This window comes from Ctenocephalides felis, unplaced genomic scaffold, assembly GCF_003426905.1.
Source record: "Ctenocephalides felis isolate EL2017-DRISC unplaced genomic scaffold, ASM342690v1 CF-g0.4_SCAFFOLD_01886, whole genome shotgun sequence".
NCBI lineage: Eukaryota > Metazoa > Arthropoda > Insecta > Siphonaptera > Pulicidae > Ctenocephalides > Ctenocephalides felis.
The window spans coordinates 128,220,968-128,247,775 of record NW_020538040.1 but is presented as its reverse complement, the minus strand read 5'-3'; the positions used below and the strand labels follow the sequence as shown (position 1 = coordinate 128,247,775).

The window sequence follows — 26,808 nt, the reverse complement described above, 5'->3', positions numbered from 1 at the left end:
TCGGTGGTAAATGACCTCTTTTATGCGTACGTTGCAGTTTTATGCGTACGTTGCAGTTTTCTGGTCATCTAATTATGGTTTCATTATAACCTAAACACACTATACCAAGTACCAATTATATATTATATTTGTACTAAATTCGGTTTTGGCTTGAAGATGAAACAATTGATTGTTTATATTTTTAAGAGCACATTTTAATAAATAGAATATAAGATTTTAATTGATTTTTTTGTTTTCTTAAATATATAATCCATAAGAGCCTATAATATGTAAAATGTAAAATAGAAATTAATATATATTGTTTTACTTGCACGTTGCACGAAGAAAATTTCTTGTTCTATCTACTTCTATTCCCCATGTAATAAAATAAATGATATGTACTCATTTCAGAACAATATTTATTGGATTCCACATATTGTTTGTTAATGACAATATAAAAACTGCAGTAAACTAAAATATAACTGGAATCCCGGTATCCAGATTTTAGTATAATTCTCACTCAACTTGTTCTGTCAATAAAACAATTTTCATTAACTTCCAAAGATTATCATTTTCACGATGTGAGCCATATGTGAGCTAAGTATAAAATGAAAGGTCTAAAGGTCAAATTATTCCCAAGGTATGGTATTGTTTTTTATTTTACTTTTGGTTAATTATTCAAAGAAAATTACTATAAGTTTTGTTTTCCCTATCACTAAAACTTATTGTTAAACACTTACTTTGTTTTATCACTAGTCAACATTGAACTTATAGTTTCATTATAATTTTTTAGTGCTCAACTGCTCCATACCTTTGCTCAACCCCTACCTATTGGCTACATTGAGCATTACTTGACTTTCTGCATTAAAACAGCTGTAGCTCTTATCTTTTACTCATTACAGAAAGATACTATTGACACATTTGTTAAGCAATAAACAACAAATTTATCATGCCGCATAACTATTTGAGACTTATTATTGAGGAGTTTAAGTAAAAAATTGCTCAATTGGCTCCGCCCTACCCTAATTATAAAGAAACGGCTTGGGACTATCGCGAAAAACTGATAAACTTGAGTCCTTATCGAGTTAATAATAATAAATGGTAGTCTGCCCGATGGCAGGTCCATGATGTGAGAGCCACCACAATTAAATGATTCCTTACCCTTCATCTCATTACTGCTATTCCCCCTCCCATTTTCTTAATTTTATAAATTTTCCTTTTCGAACTTCTGCTTCTCTGCTTCTTGATCCTGTGCTTCAGCTTTCAGTTCCCTGTATTTTCTCTTTTCGCGCAAGTCGTCAATCGTCTGCATTCTTCCTCTTCCCACTCCTTTTGTTCCTTCTATTTTACCCTCGACGACGTCGTGCAGGAAGCATTTTTTTTGCAAAAGAGGTCCGATCCAGTTTCCTTTTCTTCTCAGAATTGTGCTCAGTAGAGTCAATAATTTTTTTTCAAATCAGCGCGCTTTTGGTTGTCGACGAATGATCGCAAAATCGGCCTTTATACACACACACATACTTTTTCTAATGCTAGTCTCGAATGACTTGGAAGTTAAAATTAAAGGGAATTGTTATAACTTTGTATCTATTAAATTATATAAGTATTCTAGTTGGCCGGCAGACGTTGTTTATCTATAAGGAATATTTCTAGCAAGTTTTCATTATGAAAATAACTAATTTTTATAAGAATGTAGACGTATGCGGTATATAAGTGAAAGGTGTGGCTAATACAAACTAAATTCATGATTTACCCACTGCAACACCACATACTACATATAAATATTTCCGGGACATATTAATACCACAGGCCTATAATTTTTTTTTTGTTTGGTGCATCAAATGTTAGAGCTGATTCTTATAGTTTTTTTTGCGCTGATTGCAAGTCTGGAAACCATTTTTTTGTATCAGCTTTAGTTTGAAACTTGGAAAAAAGTTGCCGAAACCAGGTCCATTCTAGATCGTCTCGGAAAAAAACTTTTCACATGTGTCAACTAAGGCCGAATGGGTCTTGTAAGTTTGTATGTACGAATAGGCATATCTCATTACAATAACATTCTGAATTGTATTACTATTTTGTACTTTCATTCCTTATATATCATATATATCATATCTTGAAAACTAAAGCTCATAGAAAAAATCAATGTCATTTTTGAAATCAGCGCCCCAAATATACTTAAAAACAGCATTAAAATCGTTAGCACCATTTTCTTTGTTGGCCTGTGTAGTCATTGCAAGCGCCAGCCTAATCCGAACCTGATTTAGTTTGATTTTAATTGGCCCATTTTTATATTTAAGGTTTTGAACTATTGTTACTGTGCCTTTTATTAATTCATTAATTTTTGAATTCAGGAACATTCATTCCTTTTATCAAGTATGTTGTGTCATGCTCAGCGAAATTTCCATTTCACTTAAAAACAACTTTATCTACAGATTTACATATAAAATTTCTAATTTTTTTTTACCAAAATTGCTTTTTCTGCAAGTCATTCAAAAACCATGTAATTCTTGTGCACATCGGGAAATATTCATACGATAGGATAATCCTGTTAATCAGGTTTAATCGGTGATAACCATTTCGTCGCCAATATCTAAGAATTGTTTCTAAAATACTACAGCGGATATAGATATATTAAACTTTTTTATCAGGTCAGAAAAATCTTGATGTAAATGAAAATTCAATGAAAAACGTTCACAAAAAACTCAAGCTATATAAAAATGATTGTTCTACTAAAATGACTTATGAAATAAGAGACTTGGTAGGAGAGTAAAAATTTAGAGTTGTAATAAATGTACTTCAAAGTATCAATATTTAACACACTCGTACAGGAATCTAATGAAGTCCAAAAGCTGTTAAAAACATGATTATTCTTTCTGGGACATATTGCGATCGCGGGTCTTTGAGCAAAACCCTAACAAAATAAAAAATATAGTAAAATCTATGAAAATCAATTTTTATCTAATCGAAAATTAGTTAAATCTCCGTGCAAAAGCTTAATAAATGTGATGAAACTAATGCAAAAGATAAGTAATTTTATATTCATTATTCGGGCGCGTACGTTTTACCGAAAAAATCTAGGATTATCCGACCTAAGATAAATTACATATTTTTTACAGATTCTTTAAATAAAATCAGCATAAAAGTTTAATAAAGGTAGCTTTGCACGTGTTAAATATATAAATATCATTTTGCTAAAAGCGAAAATATATATTTTTTTTTGCAAAAAATAATATATATATTATTTTGGAGTATGTAACTTTGGTATTGATAATATTAAAACAAGTGTGCTGAGTCAGGCAATTTCAGTGCTTAGACTTCAACAAGTATGTACACAAATTTAGTTTTTTAACTCTAATTCCTTAGTTTTAAATGTTTGAACTACTGATAGCTTGGTGTTGCAATTGTGTTAATTAGTGTAGTGTAATGACTAATGATAAATTGTTTTTGTCTTTTTCCACTGAATGACGGTCTCGATGAAGACTGGAACGTATGGATTAATAAAGATGATTTCCTAATTGCTTTAGTTTTTTTTACTTGGTGATATTGCCTGACTCAACACAATCTTTTTAATATATATATATATATATATATATATATATATATATATATATAAAACTAGCTGTAAGTGGAAATCTGTCTTAAGGCAATTATGGCATTGTGCCTTAAGGCAAATTGCTAGTACTTCCCGTACCAAAAATTATTATTTTTTTAAAAACGATTAACATTTTTGAAAAAAATTTACTTTGAAAAAATAAGATTTTTGAGAAACTATAAATTGGACAAAAAAATACTTTTTTTGAAAAAAAAAATTAAAAAAAAAAAAATTTTTTTTAGTTTTTTTTTTTTTTGAAAAAAAATTTTTTTTTCTTTATTTTGACATATTGTGGAAGATCTGAACTTTTTTTTCAAAGCAATCGTACTGCTTCAACTGCATAGGGACAAAATATAAAGCGCGTAAGCGCCGCGTCGCTGTCTAACGCATAAGCATTGGTACGGAACCCATAGGAATGTCAACAAAATGTATACTTATTGTTAAAATCTCTATAAAATATCTGATAATTTGATGTGCATATGTCTAATGATCATTTTTGACCGCCAAATGGCTCATTTTTTTACTTTTTCCTCCATATCTCCGAAACCGCTAGACCTACCTTCATGAAAATTTTATCGATTCTTCATCTTGTCAATACAAGTGAAATGTTTTTTGAATTATTCAAATCGGACAGACGCTCCGTTCTCTTAAAAGCTGAGTTACCGTTTTCGGCACTTTTTTCCCCGTATCTTCGGAACGGCTAGACCTGCCTTCGCCAAAAACTAATCAGCACGTCTCTTTATCAATACGAATCGAATGTTTTTTGATTTATTCAAATCGGTTGATCCGTGTTCCCGAAATCGTCGACGAAAATTTGTATCCGCACATACATACACACACGTACATACACACACACACGTACATACACACACACACACATCCATTTTTTCTAAGGTATGCCAAAATGTTCAGAAACCTCTGAAACGTAAAGATATATAAAAATTTTCATTTTTGATTTTCTTGCGATTACTATAACTTGTCCTACGGGAAGTTAATAATATTATTGTATTATATTTATATTGTTTTATTTTTCCGAATATGCTGTTTAGTAGAACAGTACATCACACAATAAGTATGAATTATTTTCGTTTTGTTCATCATAGCATATGTGTCCTCGTTACATAGCTTAACTTTCTCCTTCATATGTTTTTTTTCACAATTTGACATTGTTGATATAATTCTTATTAATTGTATATGCAATTTCAATAATATATTTTATTGTTTTGCTGTAGTAAATTAATTACTCGCAAACTTTTTATTGATTGTGAAACATATATTATTTGTGTGTATGGCATGTTACAATTTCTTTCACTTTGATTGATTTTCTTTAACGATTTATGATTAATAGATACTGTGCTGTGTTATCAGCTTTTTCAATGTATCTCTCTTCGTAATATATATTTGTTATTTTGACTAACAAATATTGGAAAACCATGTATTTTTACTTAATGCCTACATAGCTTGAAAATTAATATTTCATTTTGAAGATATTATTTTGAACAAAATTTGACTTTTTCATCTAACAATAAATTCGTCTCAATACTAATCTAATCGAATATAAAAATTTTCAACATTTTATCTTATCAATCGGCCTAGGTATCGATAAAAACATGCGGAACTGATTCTCTTTTCTTTTCGAAGTGATAACTTCTAAAAAAGTGACTTCCAATAAGATAGCTTTAATAAACGTTTAATTCTACTATTGAAAGGGTACGAAAACTTTGTTGCGTTACTATAGAAATTGAAGATCGATTTGACGGATAATCAAATAAAAATAGGATATATGAATGTTATCAGAAGCGTTTATGGATGATAACGAACCTGCTATTCTTATATTTTGATATCATTGTAAGATTTCATTTTTTTTTTGAACAATCCAAGGTCTCTATGACAATCTGAAAAATAGATGTCTAATTCTTACTCCACGTTTTGATATAAAAGCTTTTTACTCTGCTTACTCATAATTATCAGATAATTCTGATGTGACGATTGCGTCGCCAAAAAGAATTGAAGATATAAGTGCTTCAGAGTGCGTAGTCAAACCAACAGCGAATTTTTTTTACAAAATTGCAGTGAATAAATAATAAAAAAATATTTATTCACTGTACGTATACAAGCTGGTGAACGAATTGATTATTTTGATCGTTTTGTAACCGTTGAAGATTTTAATGTGTGTTTTTCATTAATTGAGCTGTAACATTAACGTTTCTTAAAGACAAAGAGTTAGAAATAATAAATAGTTAGAACGATTCAACCAACAACGAACGGGGGTAAATATGTTATCAATTAAAAGCAAATACCACAATTGTCTTTGTTGTTCTTTGTAGTAGCGTTTATAAATATAAACGCTATTATAAAAGAGTTGTTTAAGTTATAAAATATAACTTAAACACAATTGCTTACAGAAGACCTAGTTGGTTATGATAGCTTTTCAATATAGTGTAAATAATGGACTTAATGATATTTAGCTACTCAGATAAAAAATTTTAGCTGTTTATTTCGAAAATAAAGTTTGTTATTGCTAAAACCAATCAATGCGATTTTCAGGTGATCTAATTCAAACAAACGTATAATGGTAGTATTTGAATTTATTATACACAAACAGGGACATACAATTTCCTAAAAGGGCGGTTCATTATTTGCATTATGAGTTTTTATAATTAAACTACTTTTTGCAAGACTATAATAATAATATAAGATATTCGTTTCGATCATAAAACATATTGCTCTAATCTCCATTATAAGTTTTTTTTACATCGCAAAAAAAATACGAAGAAACGTCTCGGACGACCTTTGACAAAAGCTAATCAGTATGATTCATCTTTTGAAATGTTACTAAATTTTCAAAAAAGATTCAGGATTTAAATCTGGTCTAAAAGTTTAACACTTATCTGTGCTATACTTCTAAAGAAACGACTCGACCGATGGTCTCTCATTGAGCTGTATCGAATGGTTTTATCTACATTTATGGAATCGGTTCAGCCCAGCCGTCTTCGAGAAAACGTCGACGAATATTCGAATTTAGGCTCACATCGCAAATGCGCTTGTGATTATTCCAATGATTGAATTTTTAAAATCGCTAATCGTAGTCCGGTAATATTTTGATCATAACATTTATCATCATAAAGTTTCATCAAAATCGTCGATTTTTTATTCAAATTTTAATTACGAAGAAATGGCCCGGCCGATTTTTACCGAAACCTAATCAGCACGATTCCCAAACAAATTCATCTTCAATTATAAAGAAAATGCTTGCTCTATCCGCATGCAAAACAAATCAACGCATGTTCTTATTGAGTTTCATGGAATGGTTTTTATAGTTTTTAAATCGGTGCAGTCGTTTTTGAGAAAATGTCGACGAAAAGTCAAAAATCGGCTTATACACACATATACTTTTTGCTTTGTTGTCAAACTATTAGGAATGACTTAAACTACTTTTCAAAAGTTCAAACTATAAATAATATTATTAATGGATAAATTTTCAGTCAACATGATTTGAAAACATATTTATATATATTTTTATTTTATTTTCTTATAAATCACAATCTGTCTAAATAGAAAGACATTTAGTAATAAGTTTGACAAATAACATAGAATTTTGAAAGGAAAACCTAGTGGTTCACCTTTTATTAATGTAATTTGAAAACATGTAGATTCTGTTCATGTCTACAATATTACTGTTGTTTTAAATTAACGTAAGAGATAAAGTTTTTAAAACTTTATTCCATAGATGCCTAAAATAAGTAGCCCAATAACATCTATCAATTTAAGTTATTTTTGGTCATGTGACTTGTTGGTTGATTTTACAGCTTACATTCCGCACACGCGATTTTTATTTGCCAAATTGGAATTGATCAATTTATCCAATTTAGATAATTTATACTCGTCCTGTTAATAAACAATCACATGGCGTAACTGGCGTTTTTGGCAAAATTAATCACACGATTTTAACAAAACAATTTGAATTATGAATATTTGAAAATAATTAAATTGATGTACGAATAATATAATTTTTCATCTTATAGTAATAAAACAGGTTGTTTATAATTTGTTTTGTATAGTGTCGAATTTTGAATAAAACTCATTCATTTGTTCGGTAAATCATATTTAAAAAACATTTTTAAAATTTTTGAAAATTTTTCTATGCAATTTCGGTACAAAACTTTGATTGAATTGAGCACTATCGAAAAGACCATATTAAGAGCTAAAACTTAGAGAGGATTTTTTTTTTATCAATTTGGAAGCATTTGAGCCCCTGGGAGCAAGGAAATTCGAAAATGTCCATATTAAGGACCGCCCTAATATATATATGGTATGTATATATATATATATATATATATATATATATATATATATATATACATACTGCTATTAGACGAGCGGTTTAGAAATGATAGCAGTCTGAAGTTGGTTGCAATACATATCAGCCACCCTTTATAATAATTTGAATTTGAACAGTCAACAATTCCATACTATTCATCTTCATCGAAATGTTTTTACAACTTCAATATTGTAAATAAAAAAAGGTAATGAAATTCATGATTAAAAAAGCATATGCGGGTATTCAAGGTTTTGGCACAGGCAGTTCAACCTTCCAAATTGATGTAAAAATTAAAATATTCAAACATTAGGTCTCACTTAATAAGTTTTCTTATATCAGCCATAAGTAATTAGCAAATTTTTAATCCTTTGTGTGCTTTTTATATTTTCAGGAACAATGAGAAGCGTAAGGAAAAATCCCGGAATGCTGCACGATACCGCAGATCACGGGAGACCGAGATTTTCACTGAGCTGGCGGAATGTTTGCCTCTTGCTAAAGAGGACACGGACCATCTTGACAAGACCTCAATAATGCGACTGACAATCTCGTATTTGCGAATCCGAGCTGCCGTACCTCAAAGTGAGTAAATTAAATATAGCTCTGTTATTCCAAATCACATAATTTTTTAACCTCCCGAAGGAAAAGTAATAATAGTCGCAAAAAATCGAATATGATTTTTTAACTTCCCGTAGGGCAAGTTATAGTAATCGCAAAAAAATCGAAAATGAAAATTTTTATATATCTTTACGTTTCAAAGGTTTCTGAACATTTTGGCATATCTTAGAAAAAATGGATGTATGTGTGTGTGTGTGTGTATGTATGTATGTATGTATGTATGTATGTATGTATGTATGTATGTATGTATGTACGTACGTGTGTGTATGTATGTGCGGATACAAATTTTCGTCGACGATTTCGGGAACACGGATCAACCGATTTGAATAATTCAAAAAACATTCGATTCGTATTGATAAGGAGACGTGCTGATTAGTTTTTGGCAAAGGCAGGTCTAGCCGTTCCGAAGATACGGGGCAAAAAGTGCCGAAAACGGTAACTCAGTTTTTAAGAGAACGGAGCGTCCGATTTGAATAATTCAAAAAACATTTCACTTGTATTAACAAGATGAAGAATCGATATAATCATGAAGGTAGGTCTAGCGGTTTCGGAAATATGGAGGAAAAAGTAAAGAAAATGAGCCATTTGGCGGTAAAAAATTATCATTGGACATATGCACATCAAATTATCAGATATTTTATAGAGATTTTAACAATAAGTATACATTTTGTTAACATTCCTATGGGTTTCGTACCAATGCTTATGTGTTAGACAGCGACGCGGCGCTTACGCGCTTTATATTTTGTCCCTATGCAGATAAAGCAGTACGATTGCTTTGAAAAAAAGTTCAAATCTTCCACAATATGTCAAAATAAAGAAAAAAAAATTTTTCGAAAAAAAAAAAATTTTTTTTTTTTATTAAAAAGTTACTTTTTGTCCAATTTATAATTTCTCAAAAATCTTATTTTTTCAAAGTAAATTTTTTTAAAAAATGTTAATCGTTTTTAACACTAGAAAGACGGACGCAGACTGTTTTCCATTTTTCCAAAAATAATAATTTTTGGTACGGGAAGTTCCAGCAATTTGCCCTAAGGCACGATGCCTTAATTGCCTTAAGACAGAATTTCACTTACAGCTAGTTTTATATCTTTAGTGCTGCATATTATTTTTTTGGAATAGCGGGGTACAATTTGTTTTTTTGAAATATGGGACAAAAAGTGCAAAAATGGTCGTTTTTAGAGAACGGATAATGCGATTAAAATGATTCTGATTACATTCAACTCGTATTGACGGAGCGACGAACTAATTGCTTTATTGGGAAGGCAGGTCCAGCGGTTACCATTTGGTAGTCAAAAATAAATCGTTGGACATATGCAATAGGACATATGTCTATCCGTTTCGGAGATACGAAGCAAAAAGCGCAGAAATGATTAGCACGGATCATGCGATTAGATCAAGGGCGAGCAACCTTTTTTTAAGCACCAATAATTTAAATTTTATATATATATATATATATATATATATATATATATATATATTAGCTGACCCGGCGAACGTTTACCCACAAGAATATTATTAGAATAAAAAATAACTACCTGATTTTGAATGTATAAATATGTAGTATTTAAATTAAAGTGACAGCTAACACTAATTACATTGATAATTTACCCACCGCAACGCTAAAATACTAACATTTCATTCATTTGTGAATTATGTTATGCTATGCTTAGCGAATCGAATGTATTTCAATAACTCTATAAAAATTTCCACATTTCTACGTTTTTTTTTGCTAAAATTGCTTCTATTGTAACGCATTCAAAAACTATGTACTTCTTATGCACATATGTAAATATTTGTACAATAGGATAAGCCTGCAAATAAGTAATTAAATGATCATCGATCGATAATTTAATGCATTTAGTTTTATCGGAGGTAACCATTTCGCCGAAGAATTGTTTTGAAAATGTTACAGCGGATAAAGCGGATGAATTTAAGCTTTCCTATAAGCTCGAAATTCAGTTAAAAATGTTCACATAAAAACGATAATTGATCGATTATCGAGCTATATAAAAATGATTGGGATTTTAAAATGACTATTATGAAATAGGAAAGTGAAAATTTGGAGTTGTATGTAGTTTTCCAGCGACTTTACTTTTGTCGACATGTGTAATTGTCGCACACATAGGTTTATTAGCATTTTTTTCAAAAGCGGAAATTTCTCAGGGTAGACATGAGATTTATAAAAAATTTACTGAAAACATTATTTAAATCTGTGTTATTTTCATTCTGATCACTTCCTGTGATGATTTGAGTGAAGTGTATTTACATCGAATCGAATTCGGAATCGTTAAATGCCGAAGAACATTTACATGAAACCACTGCTTTCTTAGCTTTGACCATTTGGAATCACAATTGAAATTTGTTCACATTTTATTTTGCTAAATATGGAAAGTGAAACACAAGATTCTGCAATAGATATTTTTTCTACAATTTTTATTTTGCACTCAAAACTTTGAATTTTAGCATACAAATTGTAAATAAAATGTTCTTTTCCTTGAATTTCCACATCGAAATTATTGAGATGCTGAGCGATGTCGATAAAAAATACAAAATCGCTCATTCTTCAATACTAAAATGAGGAAAGGTATATTCTTTTATATCCAAGAACAATTGTATTTCGCCATTTGGATCCTATACACCTTTAAGTGTTGCACCTCCATGGAGCTAACATACTTTCGTATTGAAAATCGCATTGTCATATTCACGCTTTAAATTGTTCAGGAACTCTTTAAATTTACGGTGATCGCAACTTCATAAGATTTACTTATTTATTTTAAAATTGGGTATGCGTTGTTACTATGTTCTCAATTTTTCTTGCAATATTGAAGCTTGTTAAACTAATATTTAAAATAATATTTATTTTATAAGGAAATGATATTTCTGCGAACAACAGTTTTTACCAGTATTTGGCTGATAACAAAATTAACCTTTACAGCCGTATTTGATAAAATATCTAAAAAAATCTGTTGTTGAGAAATGCTTGGCGGGCAGCGTATTGCTCATCCTTGGATTAGATTGATTCAGATTGAGTTGACGGTGTGGAGAAATAATTAGTTTTTGGAGAACGGAGGTCTAGCGGTTTTCGGAGGTATAGAGGAAAAAGTATTGAAAATTGGCATTTGGTTTATTACAGATTTTTAAAGAGATGTGCATAATTTTTACCTAAAACGTGCTGGGTTCCTTATCAGTATTGAAAATATTTTTGAGTTCATGAGCTCAGCGAACATAGTAAAATATTATAGTCCTATGAAAAGTGGTCGATTATAAAAATTCATTAAAGTTTGGATTAATTAGCCGTACCTTTAAAACATACAAGCACGTGTTGTGCACTTGTTGTAGATGCACGTGCTATGTTATTTAGAAAATAAACACGTTTCAAATATGACTTACTAGATTTGTTGCCCGCCTCCCAAATGATAGTAGTTGCTCAGATATAAGTCCACGATATAGATTCATTTTCCAAATTATTTGTTACGATTATCTTGTTTTATTATTTTGTAAAAAAACATCTGAATCTCTTTTAGTTCTGATGCCGCTTCAACAAAGTTTATACTGGTCTCTGAATATATTTCGTGGGGGTTATCACATTGTGCTATGAATGATTTTAATGCGGCTAAAAGCTAAAAAGTCAAATAGGATACTGGTCTTTCATAATAGCCCTAATGACAAAAGAAAGAAACCTAGGTATAAGTTGCATAAGTTGATTTAGATAAAATTTCAACAGTTTATTTTGAAAATATAGTTCTTGTTTCCACTAAAACCTAATAAATACGATTTGCTAAAGATATCTTTCAAGTATTTTTATGATACATGTAATTATAATAATGATAGTACACAAGCATACGCTTATGTCTTACAACTGTCTCACTAATTGAAACTTCAATTAAAATTTTTACAATACAACCAATTTTAGTAGGCTTCTAATGTTTTAGGATGTTCGTTAAGTATGAACAAGTACGAAAAACGCCCCGGCCGATATTTGATAAGAACTAACCAGCACGATTTGCAAATGATATCTTTGGATCGGTTCTCAAATTTTTAAAATCGATTTGGGATTTCTTTTCTGCTAATAATAAAGAAACGTCTTGCACGATCGTCGCGCGAAGCTGATGAACGATAGTTGTTATGGAGTTACAACGAACAGCTTTTAAATTTTTGAAATCGGCTCAACCGTTTTTGAAAAATGTCAATGTAAAATCACAAATTGGCTCACATGCTATGAAGCCTCAATACTTTATTATTATTTAATTTACTTATTATTTAATTTAATTAAAATTATATTTAATTTTATTTTAATAATAATAAACAATCAAGTATTTTACAATCCTTGATGAAACTTGCCAACACACTTTAGTATATTTTTTCAAAAAGAGGGTAGACTTTTTGAGTTTATGAAAAAGCTTAAAATAATATTTAAAAGCTAAATCCAATTAATATTAAAAAAAACAACAATTTATTTTTATCAAGGGTTGTCGAACCCAGAAAATACTTTTTAATTTCGGGGGCATTTTTTTTTTATTTTTCAAAGCGGAATTGAAAAATACAATTTTCATAAATCCCATTTTACCATAAGTCCCTATTTTATAATATTTATTTTCGTAGTTTACTAATTTTTTACATAGCTCGATAACTGATCAATTATTGTTTAAACGTTTTTCATTGAACTTTGATCAAGAGCTTATTGAAAAGCTTAAAATTTGCAAAACAATTTTTTGATATTATCGACGGAAAGGTTACCATCGATAAAACTAGATGCCTCGGAAAATCGATCGACTTCGAATGATCTTCTATTCGCAATATTCTCTCTTTGTACAAATATTGACCGATGTGCACGCTCAGTACATAGTTTCTAAACGGCTTGCAAAAGAGCAAAAATATTATAATCTAAAAATACAACAGTTGTTGAGAATGAACTAGGTACCGTGTGGAAACTTCCATTTTTCCCACATTTAGCTTCATATCTCCAACGGCTGGACCAACTTTTGCCAAAAACTAATCAGCCCATCTCCTTATCAATAGGAATCGATTGTTTTTTTGAATCATTCAAATCGGTTGTTCCGTACGCCCGCAATTGACGACAAAAATTGTATCCACACATACACACATATCAATTTTTTTCAAGATATGCCAAATGTTTAGAAAGCTCTGAAACCTAAAGATAATTAAAAATTTTCAATTTGGATTTTTGGACTATCACAATAACTTAAGTTAAAATTTAATGAAAAGCACTGTAATAATATTTCAAAACATTGAATCTTCTATTGTGCCTATTCAATTTATATGAATTCAGTTCAAGATTAGGCTGGCACTTATAATGACTTAAAATGACCCAGGAATATTTATATGAGGCAATCGTTGCAGTGGGTAAACCATTAATTTAACTTGCGTTAGTTGCCCCTTTTATTTATATACCACAAACTTCTACATTCACAATCAGTTATTTTTTATATTAAAAAGTTTCTATGATAATGATTTTTATGGCTAAACGTTTGCCGGGACAGCTAGTATGTGTGTGTATATATATATATATATATATATATATATATATATATATATATATACCAAAGACGACAGATATTTTACCCTGAACGTGGCTTTTGTCCGCAAGACATTGTTAAATGATTTAATGACGCAGTGAAAATTATAATTTTTTTTTTGAATTACGTATGTCACATACGGTGTGTGCGCGAACAATTACACAGATCCATAAAAGAACAGTCGCTTGAAAATAATTAATTAATTCAGAAAAAAATCTAAATTGAAAATTGTGACAGTTTTTAAATGTTTTTCCATATTTTGCGCCCCAATTTTGACTATAGATTTATCTTCAGCGGTAAAAGGTACATTGGAAATCATATGTCACAAACCTAATCCAGACAATTTTTTTTTGTGGACATGTGTTAATTTCAACCATAAAATTCAAATAATATTACCATCGATCAAAACTGAGTAAAACATATTAAAGCTGCGTACGCGATATTACTTTCCGCATTAAAAAATTAAAATAAAGAACAAAATTTAACAGAAACGGCTGATATTGATCAGCTTATATAAAATAAGCAGTGCCAAATTTCTCAATAAAGTTTTCAAGTAAACTAGTTTTTCTGTTCAACTATCATTGTATATTAACACTTCATTTTATATTAACACTTTCCACTCGCGAATCCCGATATTTTCCGGGGCATCCGAGTCGAAGGGGTTAATATTTATATACACTTGTAATTATATAAAATAAATACTTTCCTCAATTTTGTATTTTGTTTTTTTTTGTTGCAGTTTTGTAATCTTGACGACGCTCAGTCAACTTAATTTTAGTTCAGACTTTTGAGTTTGTGAAAAAGCTTCAATTTTATTAAAAAAAAGCAATTTATTTCTGATTTCTGAACTTATGGATAAGCTTAAATTTATCCGCTTTATCCACAGCAACACTTTAAAATCAATTCTTAGATATTGGCAACGAAATGGTGTTACCTACGATAAAACTAATTCGCAGGCTATCGTACAACTATTTCCCGATGTGCATAGGAAGAATAATAGTTTTTGAATGTCTTGCAGAAGGAGCAATTCTAGCAAAAATATGGTGTTTTTGATAGAAAACTGGATTTTTTTTTCAGAGTTATTGAAATCTCACTCGATTCGCTAAGCATTTTAGCGTTGCAGTGGGCAAATTATCAATGTAATTTGTGTTAGCTGCCTTTTTCATTTATATACCACATATACCACATATTTATTTTCTAAAACTGTTTCCTGTGGCTAAACGTTTAGGGCCGGGTCAGCTAGTATAAATTACGTGCGGCCCGCCATAAAATGTTAAAATTTAAATTGGCCCGTGGATGAAAAAGGTTACTTGCCCTTGCTCTAGAATGATATTTCTTTGAATTGATTTAGTAACTGGAGTTATTAAACGTTTTTATTGCTTTTATAGAACACGTTAAATATATTTATTTAGCAGATTCCATTACCTTCTGCGAACATTTTTGTACTAGAAATTACTAAAATCTGATTGATAATTAACTTCCGCAGGGTAGGTTACAGTAATCGCAAAAAAATCGAAAATGAACATTTTATATATATCTTTACGTTTCAAAGGTTACTGAACATTTTGGCATACCTTAGAAAAGGATATGTGTGTGTGTGAGTATGTGTGCGTGCGCGAATACATTTTTTTTTATTTGTCAATCTAGTAATTTATTAAAATGTAGTTGGATATTTAGGCACTATTTTTTATATTAAATAAATAAAATGAGATATAAATGCCAAAAATTGGAGTGTGCATTTTTGAGATTCGTGGCTATTTTATGTTTGACAAAAATTTAATTATTTTCATTCGAAATTCTCTAGTTATTTATTAAGCATGCTGTTTTTAATTTTCAGTTGTTCCAGAAGAGGATATTTGCTCAACCTCATTATCGAATAAGGACAATGAAAACTTCTTATTACAGGCGCTTGGAGGATTTTTGATCATGATCTCACCTGAAAACGATATCGTATACGTATCAAGCAATGTCAACGAATATCTTGGAATTACTCAGGTAGTAACTTATTGAATTTAACCAATATATAACTGAATCACATTTATTTTTATATAAATGTTCTTTTTTCAAAAAGATTCTTATTTTATTTTATCGAAGTTTCAGGGATGTAGGTGATCATTTTTTTATGAACTGTTAAAACAAAATATTATTTACATTTTATATACTATAGATATTACGATTTTCAAATGTCTGAACTAAAAGTTTGCTTTTTTCTTCAAATTGTTTTACACAACATTTCATGGACGTGAGATGTCCTCCTCAGAAATTCGATTTATTTTTATGTATCCTGTTTATTATCAATAATTCTATTTCGAGATAAACGTTAATCTTGTTTAATAATTTTTCTAAAATGAAAAATGAAACATTTTTTATTTAATTCCATATATTAAAAAAAATTGAAATTATACATCAGCAAAGAAAAAATAAAAATATCATTATAAGCATGTCTGACAAAGTAAATATGGCACTAATCAGAATATGGTGATCACATGAACAAATTAGTGTCAGACATATAAAATTATAGTAAATGATTCTACTGATTTTTATAACAGAAAATTACAAAAATTGAGATCATTATTAAAAAATAGAGAAGATAAAACTTATAAATAACTGATAAGAACACAACTGTTGTCATTAAATATAATTACTTGGCTAAATGATATAACATCTTTTTTGAATAATGTTTATTATTTAAAGTATATAAAAGAAGTTTAAGTTAACACATCATTTATAGACTTTAGCTTATTTAGGTTATTTATTTTGGATGTTTGGAATGGTATTAGAATTTACCCTTGTTTATCTTGAATTATTATGGTGAGGGTGTGGTCTTGAATTGAACGAATTTGTTAACATTTTATTTTTTCTTTTATGCTTTTTTAACATTGTTTAAATAAATTTTATCAAAAATAATTTTCACAAAAAAATCTCTTGTTTTTTTTTTGTAATTGCTGTATTTTAGCTTAGGGAGTTACTTATCTTTTGGAATTTGGTCCGGAATCTGTGCAGATCTCTGTAAGACTTTAAATTTCTGTTTGCTCAAACATTCTTTGATGATTTTGCAGGCGTGCTGGATACTTATTTCCCTTTTAGCCATCGGCATATATTCTATAATTTAGACTTTGAATTTGTACTTAAGATATTACTTTTCTTTAATAATAATAATCTATTTTTTTTATAGGACCAGTTGCATGAATAGTATATAATAGTTGATTTTAAAGTTTGGTGTAAAACGTATTCTTGAAATTTTTATTTGCTGCCAAATAGCGGAAACAAAAACAATAAAAAATGTATCGCATTGTATTAATTATATTGTATTAACAACATACACTAAAATTATTCTTTTCGATTCAATATAAATAAACCAATTAAACAGGAGATTAAAAACTACGAATATACCATACCAATATTCTTGTTAATATGAAATTTAATACCTATAAATTAATATGAATGGAATACGGTTCTCAGGCATCTAATTTATATAATGGGCGAATTGTAGTTTATCAAAACAAAATGAAATGAGATATGACCAGGCTCGTTAAGAATTAGGTTGCAAATTTTGTTCACAGGCATGTAATTTATGAAATTTAACAACAATGGGCGAATAGCAATTATATAACTAGTTGAAAGTGGACGTTGAACAAACTACCCGATAGATGACTTAAAGAACCGAGATTCAGATTAGATAAAAATAGATATACAGATAAAATTTTCAACTGTTTATTTCGAATATAGTGCTTGTTTTCGCTAAAACTAGTCAATGCGATTTCCAGTTGATATCTTTCAAACACATTAAAATTATCTGCAATTATATTATTTATAGTGAACAGATATGTACTTGTATGTTCTAAAATTGTAGCTTATTTTTCGTAATTTTAATTGACACTAATCATACCAAAGGCGGGTCAAATGACCCGCTTTGAACTTCGAAATGGAAAAGCATCTATAATTTTATTGTTTATGAAAATATGACGTTCGGAACTTCTCGTAATAATCATATATCACTTTACTCAATAAGTCCGTAGAAAAACCCATTTTTTTGGCAAATTTTTCTTTTTTTTATTCAATACAGTTTCATTCGAGGACGATATACCGATTATAGTGAACTTCGAACTTTTCGAACCCATTTTTGTAATAGGATTTGTACTTAGCTACAAAATTCGTCAATCATCTCATCATTTGGCAAACATTTCTTTAGAGCGAGCATTCTTTTGAGATCTGAAAACAGGATATGGTCGCTGGGGAACAGATCTAGAAAATATAGTGAATGGGGAAGTGATTCGGAGCCTAATTCATTTTTGTTTTTGGCCACTGTTTTCACAGAATTGTGACTTGGTGCTTTGTCCTGATGGAGCAGCACGGTTTCCTTTTTCAAAAGGGGCCGTTTTTCCGATTTCGATTTTCAAATGTTTCAATAACATTATACAATAGTCAAAGTTGATGGCCTGATCTTTTTCCAGATATTTGATGAAGATCATTTCTTGCATATCCCAAAAAAACTGACGCGATAACCTTGTCAGCTGATTGGTTGCATTTTTTCTCGTCATCGTCTCTAGTCCACTGGGCTAACTGTCTATTCGACTCCGGAGTGTAGTGTTGTCAGGTCATATCCTTGGTGACATATTGATTCAAAAACTCAGTTTTATTTCGATTAGACAACTCCAGATACTCTTACGAATCATCAACCCGATATGCTTTTCATCCAAATGTGAGTTTGCGCGGCACCCATTTAACACAGAGGCTTTTCCTATTCAAATATTCGAGAACAATATGTCCATCAGAACCTCTGTAACATGTAAACTAATCGTCCGATTGTCATGAATTTTTGGCACACAACTTCTTAAAGTTGTTTCTTTCTACAAATCATATGAATGATTACATAGCTACATCATCTATGTATTATCCTACGGACTTATTGAGTGATGGGCTATATTGTTAAAATAGTTTTTTCATTTTTTGTGTTGTTTATTTTGAGTAATATTTAATGTATACAGTTACAGACCACGCCGGGTCATTTGACACAAGGACGATTCTTTTATTTTATAAGCTTTTATTCTGCTTTATTTCTGCAAAGACCGATTTGAAAAGTAGTTCAACAAAATACCTGAGAATAATTTACAAAAAATATCAAATTTTGAGATAGGATAAATCTACATTTTAAAAAATTTAATGAAAACATATGATTATTTTTGAAACTAGCTTTATACCCAAGAAATGTCGCACAAAACAAGTCAGTTATTAAGATTTAAGTTAATATCTATTATTAGAGAGTAAATAATTATCAATAAAGTTAAAGTTTTGTTATGACTTCTGGAGTTCACCAAGTTCTCAACTGAAAAAAGTAATAAATCTAATTCTTATATATTTGTGTATACATAATTTGAAAGGTCTTGACATAACCTACAAAACGACGCTATGCATGATTAGTTTGGATATTGCGTTCAACAGTTATAGACGTGTAAACATGGAGTTCACTAACGCCGAAATTCGCGCTATTTTAAAGTTTTCCTTCGTTGAAGGCAAATCCGCTAGAGAAACGTTCCGTGAGATTAATGGTGTTTTGGGGGATGGTACTCTATCATTTCGAACCGCGGAGGAATAATTTCGACGATTCAGAGCCGGTGAAAACGACACCATGGATAAGCCAGCCGGCGGAAGACCTGTGACGACAAATACCGATCAAATCATGGAATACATCGAGTTAGACCGGCATGTGGCATCTCGTGACATCGCCCAGGAGATGGGAGTTAGTCACCAAACCATTTTAAACCATCTGCAGAAGGCTGGATACAAAAAAAGCTTGATGTTTGGGTGCCGCATGATTTGACGCAAAAAAACCTTCTGGGCCAAATCAACGCCTGCGATATGCTGCTGAAACGGAACGAACTCGACCCATTCTTGAAGCGGATGGTGACTGGCGACGAAAAATGGATCACATACGACAATATCAAGCGAAAACGGTCGTGGTCGAAGGGCGGTGAATCGTCCCAAACAGTGGCCAAGCCGGGATTGACGGCCAGGAAGGTTTTGCTGTGTGTTTGGTGGGATTGGAAGGGAATCATCCACTATGAGCTGCTCCCATATGGCCAGACGCTTAATTCTACCATCTACTGCGAACAACTGGACCGCTTGAAGCAGGCGATCGACCAGAAGCGTCCAGAATTGGCCAACAGGAAGGGTGTAGTGTTCCACCAGGACAACGCCAGACCACACACTTCGTTGATGACTCGTCAGAAGCTACGGGAGCTCGGACGGGAGGTTTTATCGCATCCACCATATAGCCCGGACATAGCGCCAAGTGATTATCACCTGTTCCTGTCCATGGCGAATGCCCTTGGTGGTGTAAAGTTGAACTCAAAAGAGGCTTGTGAAAAGTGGCTGTCCGAGTTCTTCGCAAATAAGGAGGTGGCTTCTACGAGGGAGGTATTATGAAGTTGCCGTCTAGATGGAAACAGATTATCGAACAAAACGGCGCATATTTGAACTAAATCCGATCACTGTAACACTTTTTATAAAGCATTGAATAAAGAGCAAAAAAGCGGAAGGGAGATATTTGACAACCTTATATATTATTTGTGAATAATCAGCAATATTATAAATATTTTCTTTATCAGCTGTATTCTGTGATGATTTGTCAATTAGAATTTCTGTCAAGTTTTTGTAGTATTTATTATTAACGGGAGGAATGAATTTTAGCAAATCCTTCATTTCTCTCAATTTTTCCTTTGTCAAAGTTCTAGCTTTAGAATATAATAAATAGTAATGTATATTATTCAAACATTTTAGTCATGAGACTCTGATACAGACATTCTTATATTAATGGCTTCAAAATTTTTTGTTCACTATAGACACGTTTAAATGGTATAAATTTTCCTGTTCATTTGTAAAGCAAGATGAATTTTCTCGAGACCCACGAGACCCTACAGTTATTTGCTAAACAATCGTATGGTTTAATTTTTATTAAATACTTATCCGTTATTCATGAATTCGAAACCCAAAATCCTGCTTAGCCGAACATATACACTGCAGAATGGAGTTAATCAAAATGTCTTCTGAAACTACTAGCGGGGTGCATGGCAATTGCTGGAACTTTCCGTACCGTAATTAAAAATCTTGGTACGGAACTAAAAAAAAAAAACACAAAATATGTACACATTATTAAAATTCTATCAAATTAGTTCAAGAATTATTTTTGACCGCCAAATGATTTTTTTTTCATTTATTTTTATTGAGAGTCCATAACCGCTAGACCTGTCTTTCCAAAAATTTTATCAGTTCATCTAGTCAATACAAGTAAAATGTTTTTTGAATTATTAAAATCGGACGCTCCGTTCTCTTAAAAACTAAGTTACCGTTTTTGGCACTTTTTGCCCCGTATCTTTGGAACTGTTAGACCTATCTTTGCCAAAAACTAATCAGCATGTCTCCTTATCAATACGAATCGAATGTTTTTTTAATCATTCAAATCGTTTGATCGGTGTTTAAAAACCTTTGAAACGTAGAGATATAAAAAAATTTATTTTCGATTTTTTTGCGATTACTATAACTTACCCTACGGGAAGTTAATAAATGGCTTATCATTCAGTGGTCAAAAAGAAAGATTCGATTTTTGGTCTTATTTCATTCATAATGTCGAAAATATTTTCTGGCGAAAACATAAATTTCTCCTTCTGTCAGTTGAAAACAAAATGTAATATGACCAGGTGCGTTAGCAATTAACATGTTATTGCGCACATGAAACACAGTATATGTGTGCCACCATATTTCTACAATATGTATTATTTTTTTATATCAAACATTCTGAATAGCGTATGCTTCTTGACAATACAGAAATCAGGAATGATTAAGAACATTTTTTTTTATCTATTATACTTTTTTTTAATAACTTCCGAATAGTAAAGAATTTACTTTATTTATATCTACGAACGGTAAGAACTACATATTTATGTATGTATATATGTATCATTTAAAAAAAATCTGCAACGTTGCATAGAGAAGCTAGGTCAAAGTTCCCGCGCTAAACACGTAACACAAATAATATATATTTGACATCAAGGTCAAAAAAATTACTTTATACAGGCAGCCAATTTTGTAATTATGATTATAATGTGATGTGATCGTCAAGTTTTGTGGAAAATTGTTAAAAAAACATAAATATTAATGCTTTAATGTCTAACTCTCCCACATGTATGTAATTTAAAACTGTTCATGAAATTAGTTTTTCTTTATAATAAGGGTAGATGAAAAAAATACAATTAGTGATAATAAGTAAGAATACTATATACATATATACTATATACATATAGTACATATAGCTAGCTCGTAGTCTTTATAATAAATTTATGAATCATGAAATTCAAAATTAAATAGAATAGAAAAAATATTAATTATCATATATAAAGGATATTTTATTTCGAAATTAGATCTGCTTAAACTACAAAAGTTACATATCGAAATATCTTCAGCGTCACTTGAACAATAGTCTTACTTTCCTCCTAAATTTACAAGTGAAATGAGAACTGTTCTTAATCGAATCTACTATTTATTTTTATAACCTGCAATTTACTTTCTTTCCAGATCGATTTAATGGGTCAAAGTATGTTCGACTTCAGTCATCCTTGTGATCATAATGAAATTAAAGAAGCCACTTCCACCAAACTCAAGCCAACAAAAGATGTATACTCACTTTTCTTAAGGTTAAAATGCACGTTAACGAGTAAAGGAAGGAATGTTAATATTAAATCGGCCACGTATAAGGTAAGCAATATTTTAAAATTATATACAGAGTTTTATTTGTGATTATAATCAGATAAATAATTATCTGATCAAATCAAATCAAATTATTTATTATATTTCTTTAAGCTTCATCTTTTCTATACACTCTCTTTTTCTAGGGTATAAATGTTTGAATGTTTATTTTTTGAAGTAAACTTTGAAAAAAAGCTGTGCCTATTTTTTTGTTTCATAGAGGAAGTTCAAATATTTTCTTTGATACTTTTACGTTATAAAATATTTTGCCTTTATCATTTAAGTTCCAACATTCAAACGTGCAAATCATCCATAAATATTCTTATTTTACTATTTAATGTAGATCCCTGTTATCTGATTCATATAGATCGACACCTATCATGTTTTTTGTTTACAAATATTATTGACATTTTCTTTTTTTTTTCAGGTAATTCACTGCACGGGCCATATTTTACAAGAAAACGACAATGAATGCAAAGACAACAAGAAACTTGCAGGGTGTTTTCTAGCAGTAGCAAGACCTATTCCACATCCATCGAATATTGAAATTCCTTTAGACTCGAAAACTTTTCTTACTAAACATAATATGAAATTGAGGTTTACCTATGTCGATGACAAGTAAGGAATAATTCTCCATATAATTATTTTTGATGTTTTTACTTAAATTTTTGTGGGAAGAGATTCAATTATCATTTTCTTCTAGAATGAAGGAGTTACTGGGCTACGAATCGGAAGATTTGTTGGATAGTTCAGTATTCGAATGTCATCATGCCGAAGACTCTCAGAACTTGGTTTCAAGTTTTAAATACTGTAAGTGAATTACAGAATATTTCTAAGCGTGTAATTTCGTGTAAACTATTTCTGTTACATCTAATAATCTATTTTGTGTATATGAACAGTAATAAGAATTATGCGTTTTAAAAGCTGTTGGATTCGAGAATGTTGGGCTAAAGTTGTACAAGCCTGCGCAGCGTTCGAGAGCATTTTCTCACACAGTGTATAGTTTATCACAAAAATAAAAATAATGTTGTGTTTTATAGTTTCGTATAAATAAATATATTGTAATACGTGCGATCACCGTACCGGATAATGCCCGTAATGCGTAATATTTGCTTCTGGCTCGATTACGCTAATATTTACGTTTGGCCTAGCCATCGTACGCGGGCTATGCTCGTCATTGTAAGGTAACCCCTTAACTTACAATTTAGATTCAAAAATTTCGGCTCAAAGTTGTTCAAGCTGGCGCGGCGTTTGTGACTATTTTCCCTCATAGTATACGGTTTATCACAAAATAAAAATAAGTTTGTGTTTTATAGTTTTGTATGAATAAATATTTTATAATATTTGCGTTAACCATACCGGATCATGCCCGAAGTGCGTAATATTTGCTTCTGGCCCGAATATTGTACGCGAACTATATTCACTTCACAACCCGTAATATTCACTTTTGGCATAGCAATCGCTCGCGGGCTCTGCTCGTCATTTTAAGTTAAGGGGTTAACACTAAACCTAATAACTCCGATCAAATTGACCGTTTCAAACGTTGTGTATAAATTCGTCAAATTTTTAAACGTCAAATACCATTTTCGAAATATATGATAATTCTTGAAACAAACTAATAATATTTTCTTCACTGTTTGATTTAAATTATTTTTTCTATTATCCGAAAAAATTGTTATGTATGTGGTTTAACTATCGCGGTCAGTTAATTTGACCGGTGGAAAATAATTAGGGAGTTGTTTTCACCGAAATGTAGGTGAAGATTTACACAAAATATACCAAATAATCCAGACAAATTTAACACTTTCGACTCGGGAGTCGGACTGCCAGTCGGTACGCTGCGCTTGGAATATTATAGTGCTATACTTATCTCTCAACTCGGAATTTTTTATTGTATCGGATTTTTTCAAAATGTGGTTATATTGCTTTTAAATATAGTTATTATGATAATAAAATAGAAAATTTTGAAAATTAAAAAAAATGCACTCAAAACCATGCTAGATTGTTTAAAAAATCATTTCTTCACAGATCTTTATTAGAATTATGGGGATCATGAGCTAATAAATTAATTTTGTTATATATTTATTTATAAAATTAATAAATCAATCAATAAATGAATGTAATAGTAAATTAATTTTAAAAAAATAAAAAAAAAAAATGTAAGTATAGTTTGCGACGAGTCGTCGCCGATACGATTTGCCGCCGGAGCGGCGGCATCCGAGCTTAACGGTAAAACATATCATGCGCAACGGTAAAATGACTATGCCGCCGGAGCGGCGGCATCCGAGTCGAAAGGGTTAAAATAAAGTTCTGGGCGGAGTGTGAAGTCTCAATAGTAAATATATAAGTGGGTTTCCCTATTTGAAAAATGACAAGAGGAGAGATTATTCAATTTTTCAATAGGATAGTTCGTTGCCCTAAAACTAATAAATTAATAAACAAATGAAGAAATTTATATGAATCAAATTCAACTACTTTCACGGTGTATAACGAAACTGGTGGTGTATGGCATTGTGCCTTAAGGCAAATTGCTGAACTTCCCGTACCGTAACGAAATGTTCGAAGAATATTAAATGTCTTCGAATAAATTATTAAAAATATTGTAACATTGTCTAATATTTATAAGAATTATATAAACTGAATTGCAAAGTTAAAACTAATAAAGTATATAAATTTTAGAACTTTAGTCAGAATCAAAATTAAAATCTGAATTATAGTCGATATACAAAAAAAAATTGAAAAAAAAAAATGAGATTTTTTTTCAAAAGCAATCATTTTGTTAAAACAAGCAGAAAGTTCTTTGCATCATTCAATTCGGTCGCTCAGTTATCTCAAAAACTGCCATTTTTTGCACATTTAGCTCTGCATCTTCGAAATGTAGACCTTTCTTTGCCAGAAACTAATCACTTCTTCTCCCAATTCAATGTTTACAAATTCATTGTTTTTCATTCATTACAAATTCAATGTTTTTTTGATCATTCAAATCGGATACTCCGTTCTCTCAAAAACTCGATTTGTATTTTCTGCATTCTTTACTCCGTATCTCTGTAACTGTTGGACCTGCCTTTGCCAAAAACTAATGAGCACATCACCCTATCAATAAGAATCGAATGTTTCTCAATAAATTAAAGTTAAATTAAAGTAAAAAGTAAAAGGTAAATTAAAGTTAAAGTTAAAATACAAATAGATCAAACAATTGCTTTTTTTAATAGTTTCTAAAGCAGAAGGAAAAAGTTTATTATGCGATAAGTTTGATTAACGCGTTTTTCCATACAAATACTTGAAAATAAAATTAATTTGTTCTGTAGTTTGAAATATGGTAATAGAATATATTTTACATACAATTAAGACATTAAAAAAAACAATACTAATTTACGAAGAAACTTACTATTAGTGTTACTGTTTCTTTTTTTTACCCTTTTTGCTCCAGAATTTTTAAAGGTTTAAAGGTAGTTGTTACTTTTAATCTCTCTTTTAAGAGCTACCGCAAATGATAGGCAAGCTTATTATTGTACAAATTTCCGTTTTTTTAGCCTCATGTTATTAAAGTAAATATTTACGAATTCTTGCACTTCTTTTCATTGGATCAAAAAGTACTTTATGAACTTTATGCGTTAGAAATCTGCTGACTGATCTTTTCTTACTCGGTTTGTGATCATCCACTTCCAAGATCTTTGGGGTGTGAATGTGAATAACGAGATGATTTAAGTGTGAGATTTTTCTTCAACAAGTATATGTTCACAGAGGGAGAAAATTTTCTTGGGTCATTCACTTTTAAAATCACTTTGAGCAACATATTAACTTCCCGTAGGGTAAGTTATAGTAATCGCAAAAAACTCGAAAATGAAAATTGTTATATATCTTTACGTTTCAGAGGTTTCTGAACATTTTGGCATACCTTAGAAAAAATGGATGTATGTGTGTCTATGTGTGGGTGTGTATGTGTGCGGATACAAATTTTCGTCGACGATATCAGGAACACGGTTCAACCGATTTCAATTATTCAAATAACATTCTATTGCTTT

The 26,808-nt window shown here is 30.6% G+C and overlaps 1 protein-coding gene across 1 annotated transcript in view; it reads left to right on the top strand.

Moving 5' to 3' along the window:
* Positions 1-26,808, top strand: part of LOC113378567 (hypoxia-inducible factor 1-alpha) — a 112,112-nt gene that overhangs the window by 62,673 nt on the left and 22,631 nt on the right. The window contains exons 3-6 of the mRNA XM_026619112.1: positions 15,879-16,036; positions 22,613-22,792; positions 23,211-23,401; positions 23,487-23,593. Coding sequence (XP_026474897.1) covers positions 15,879-16,036; positions 22,613-22,792; positions 23,211-23,401; positions 23,487-23,593 — 636 coding nt within the window. The remainder of the gene's footprint in view (positions 1-15,878; positions 16,037-22,612; positions 22,793-23,210; positions 23,402-23,486; positions 23,594-26,808) is intronic.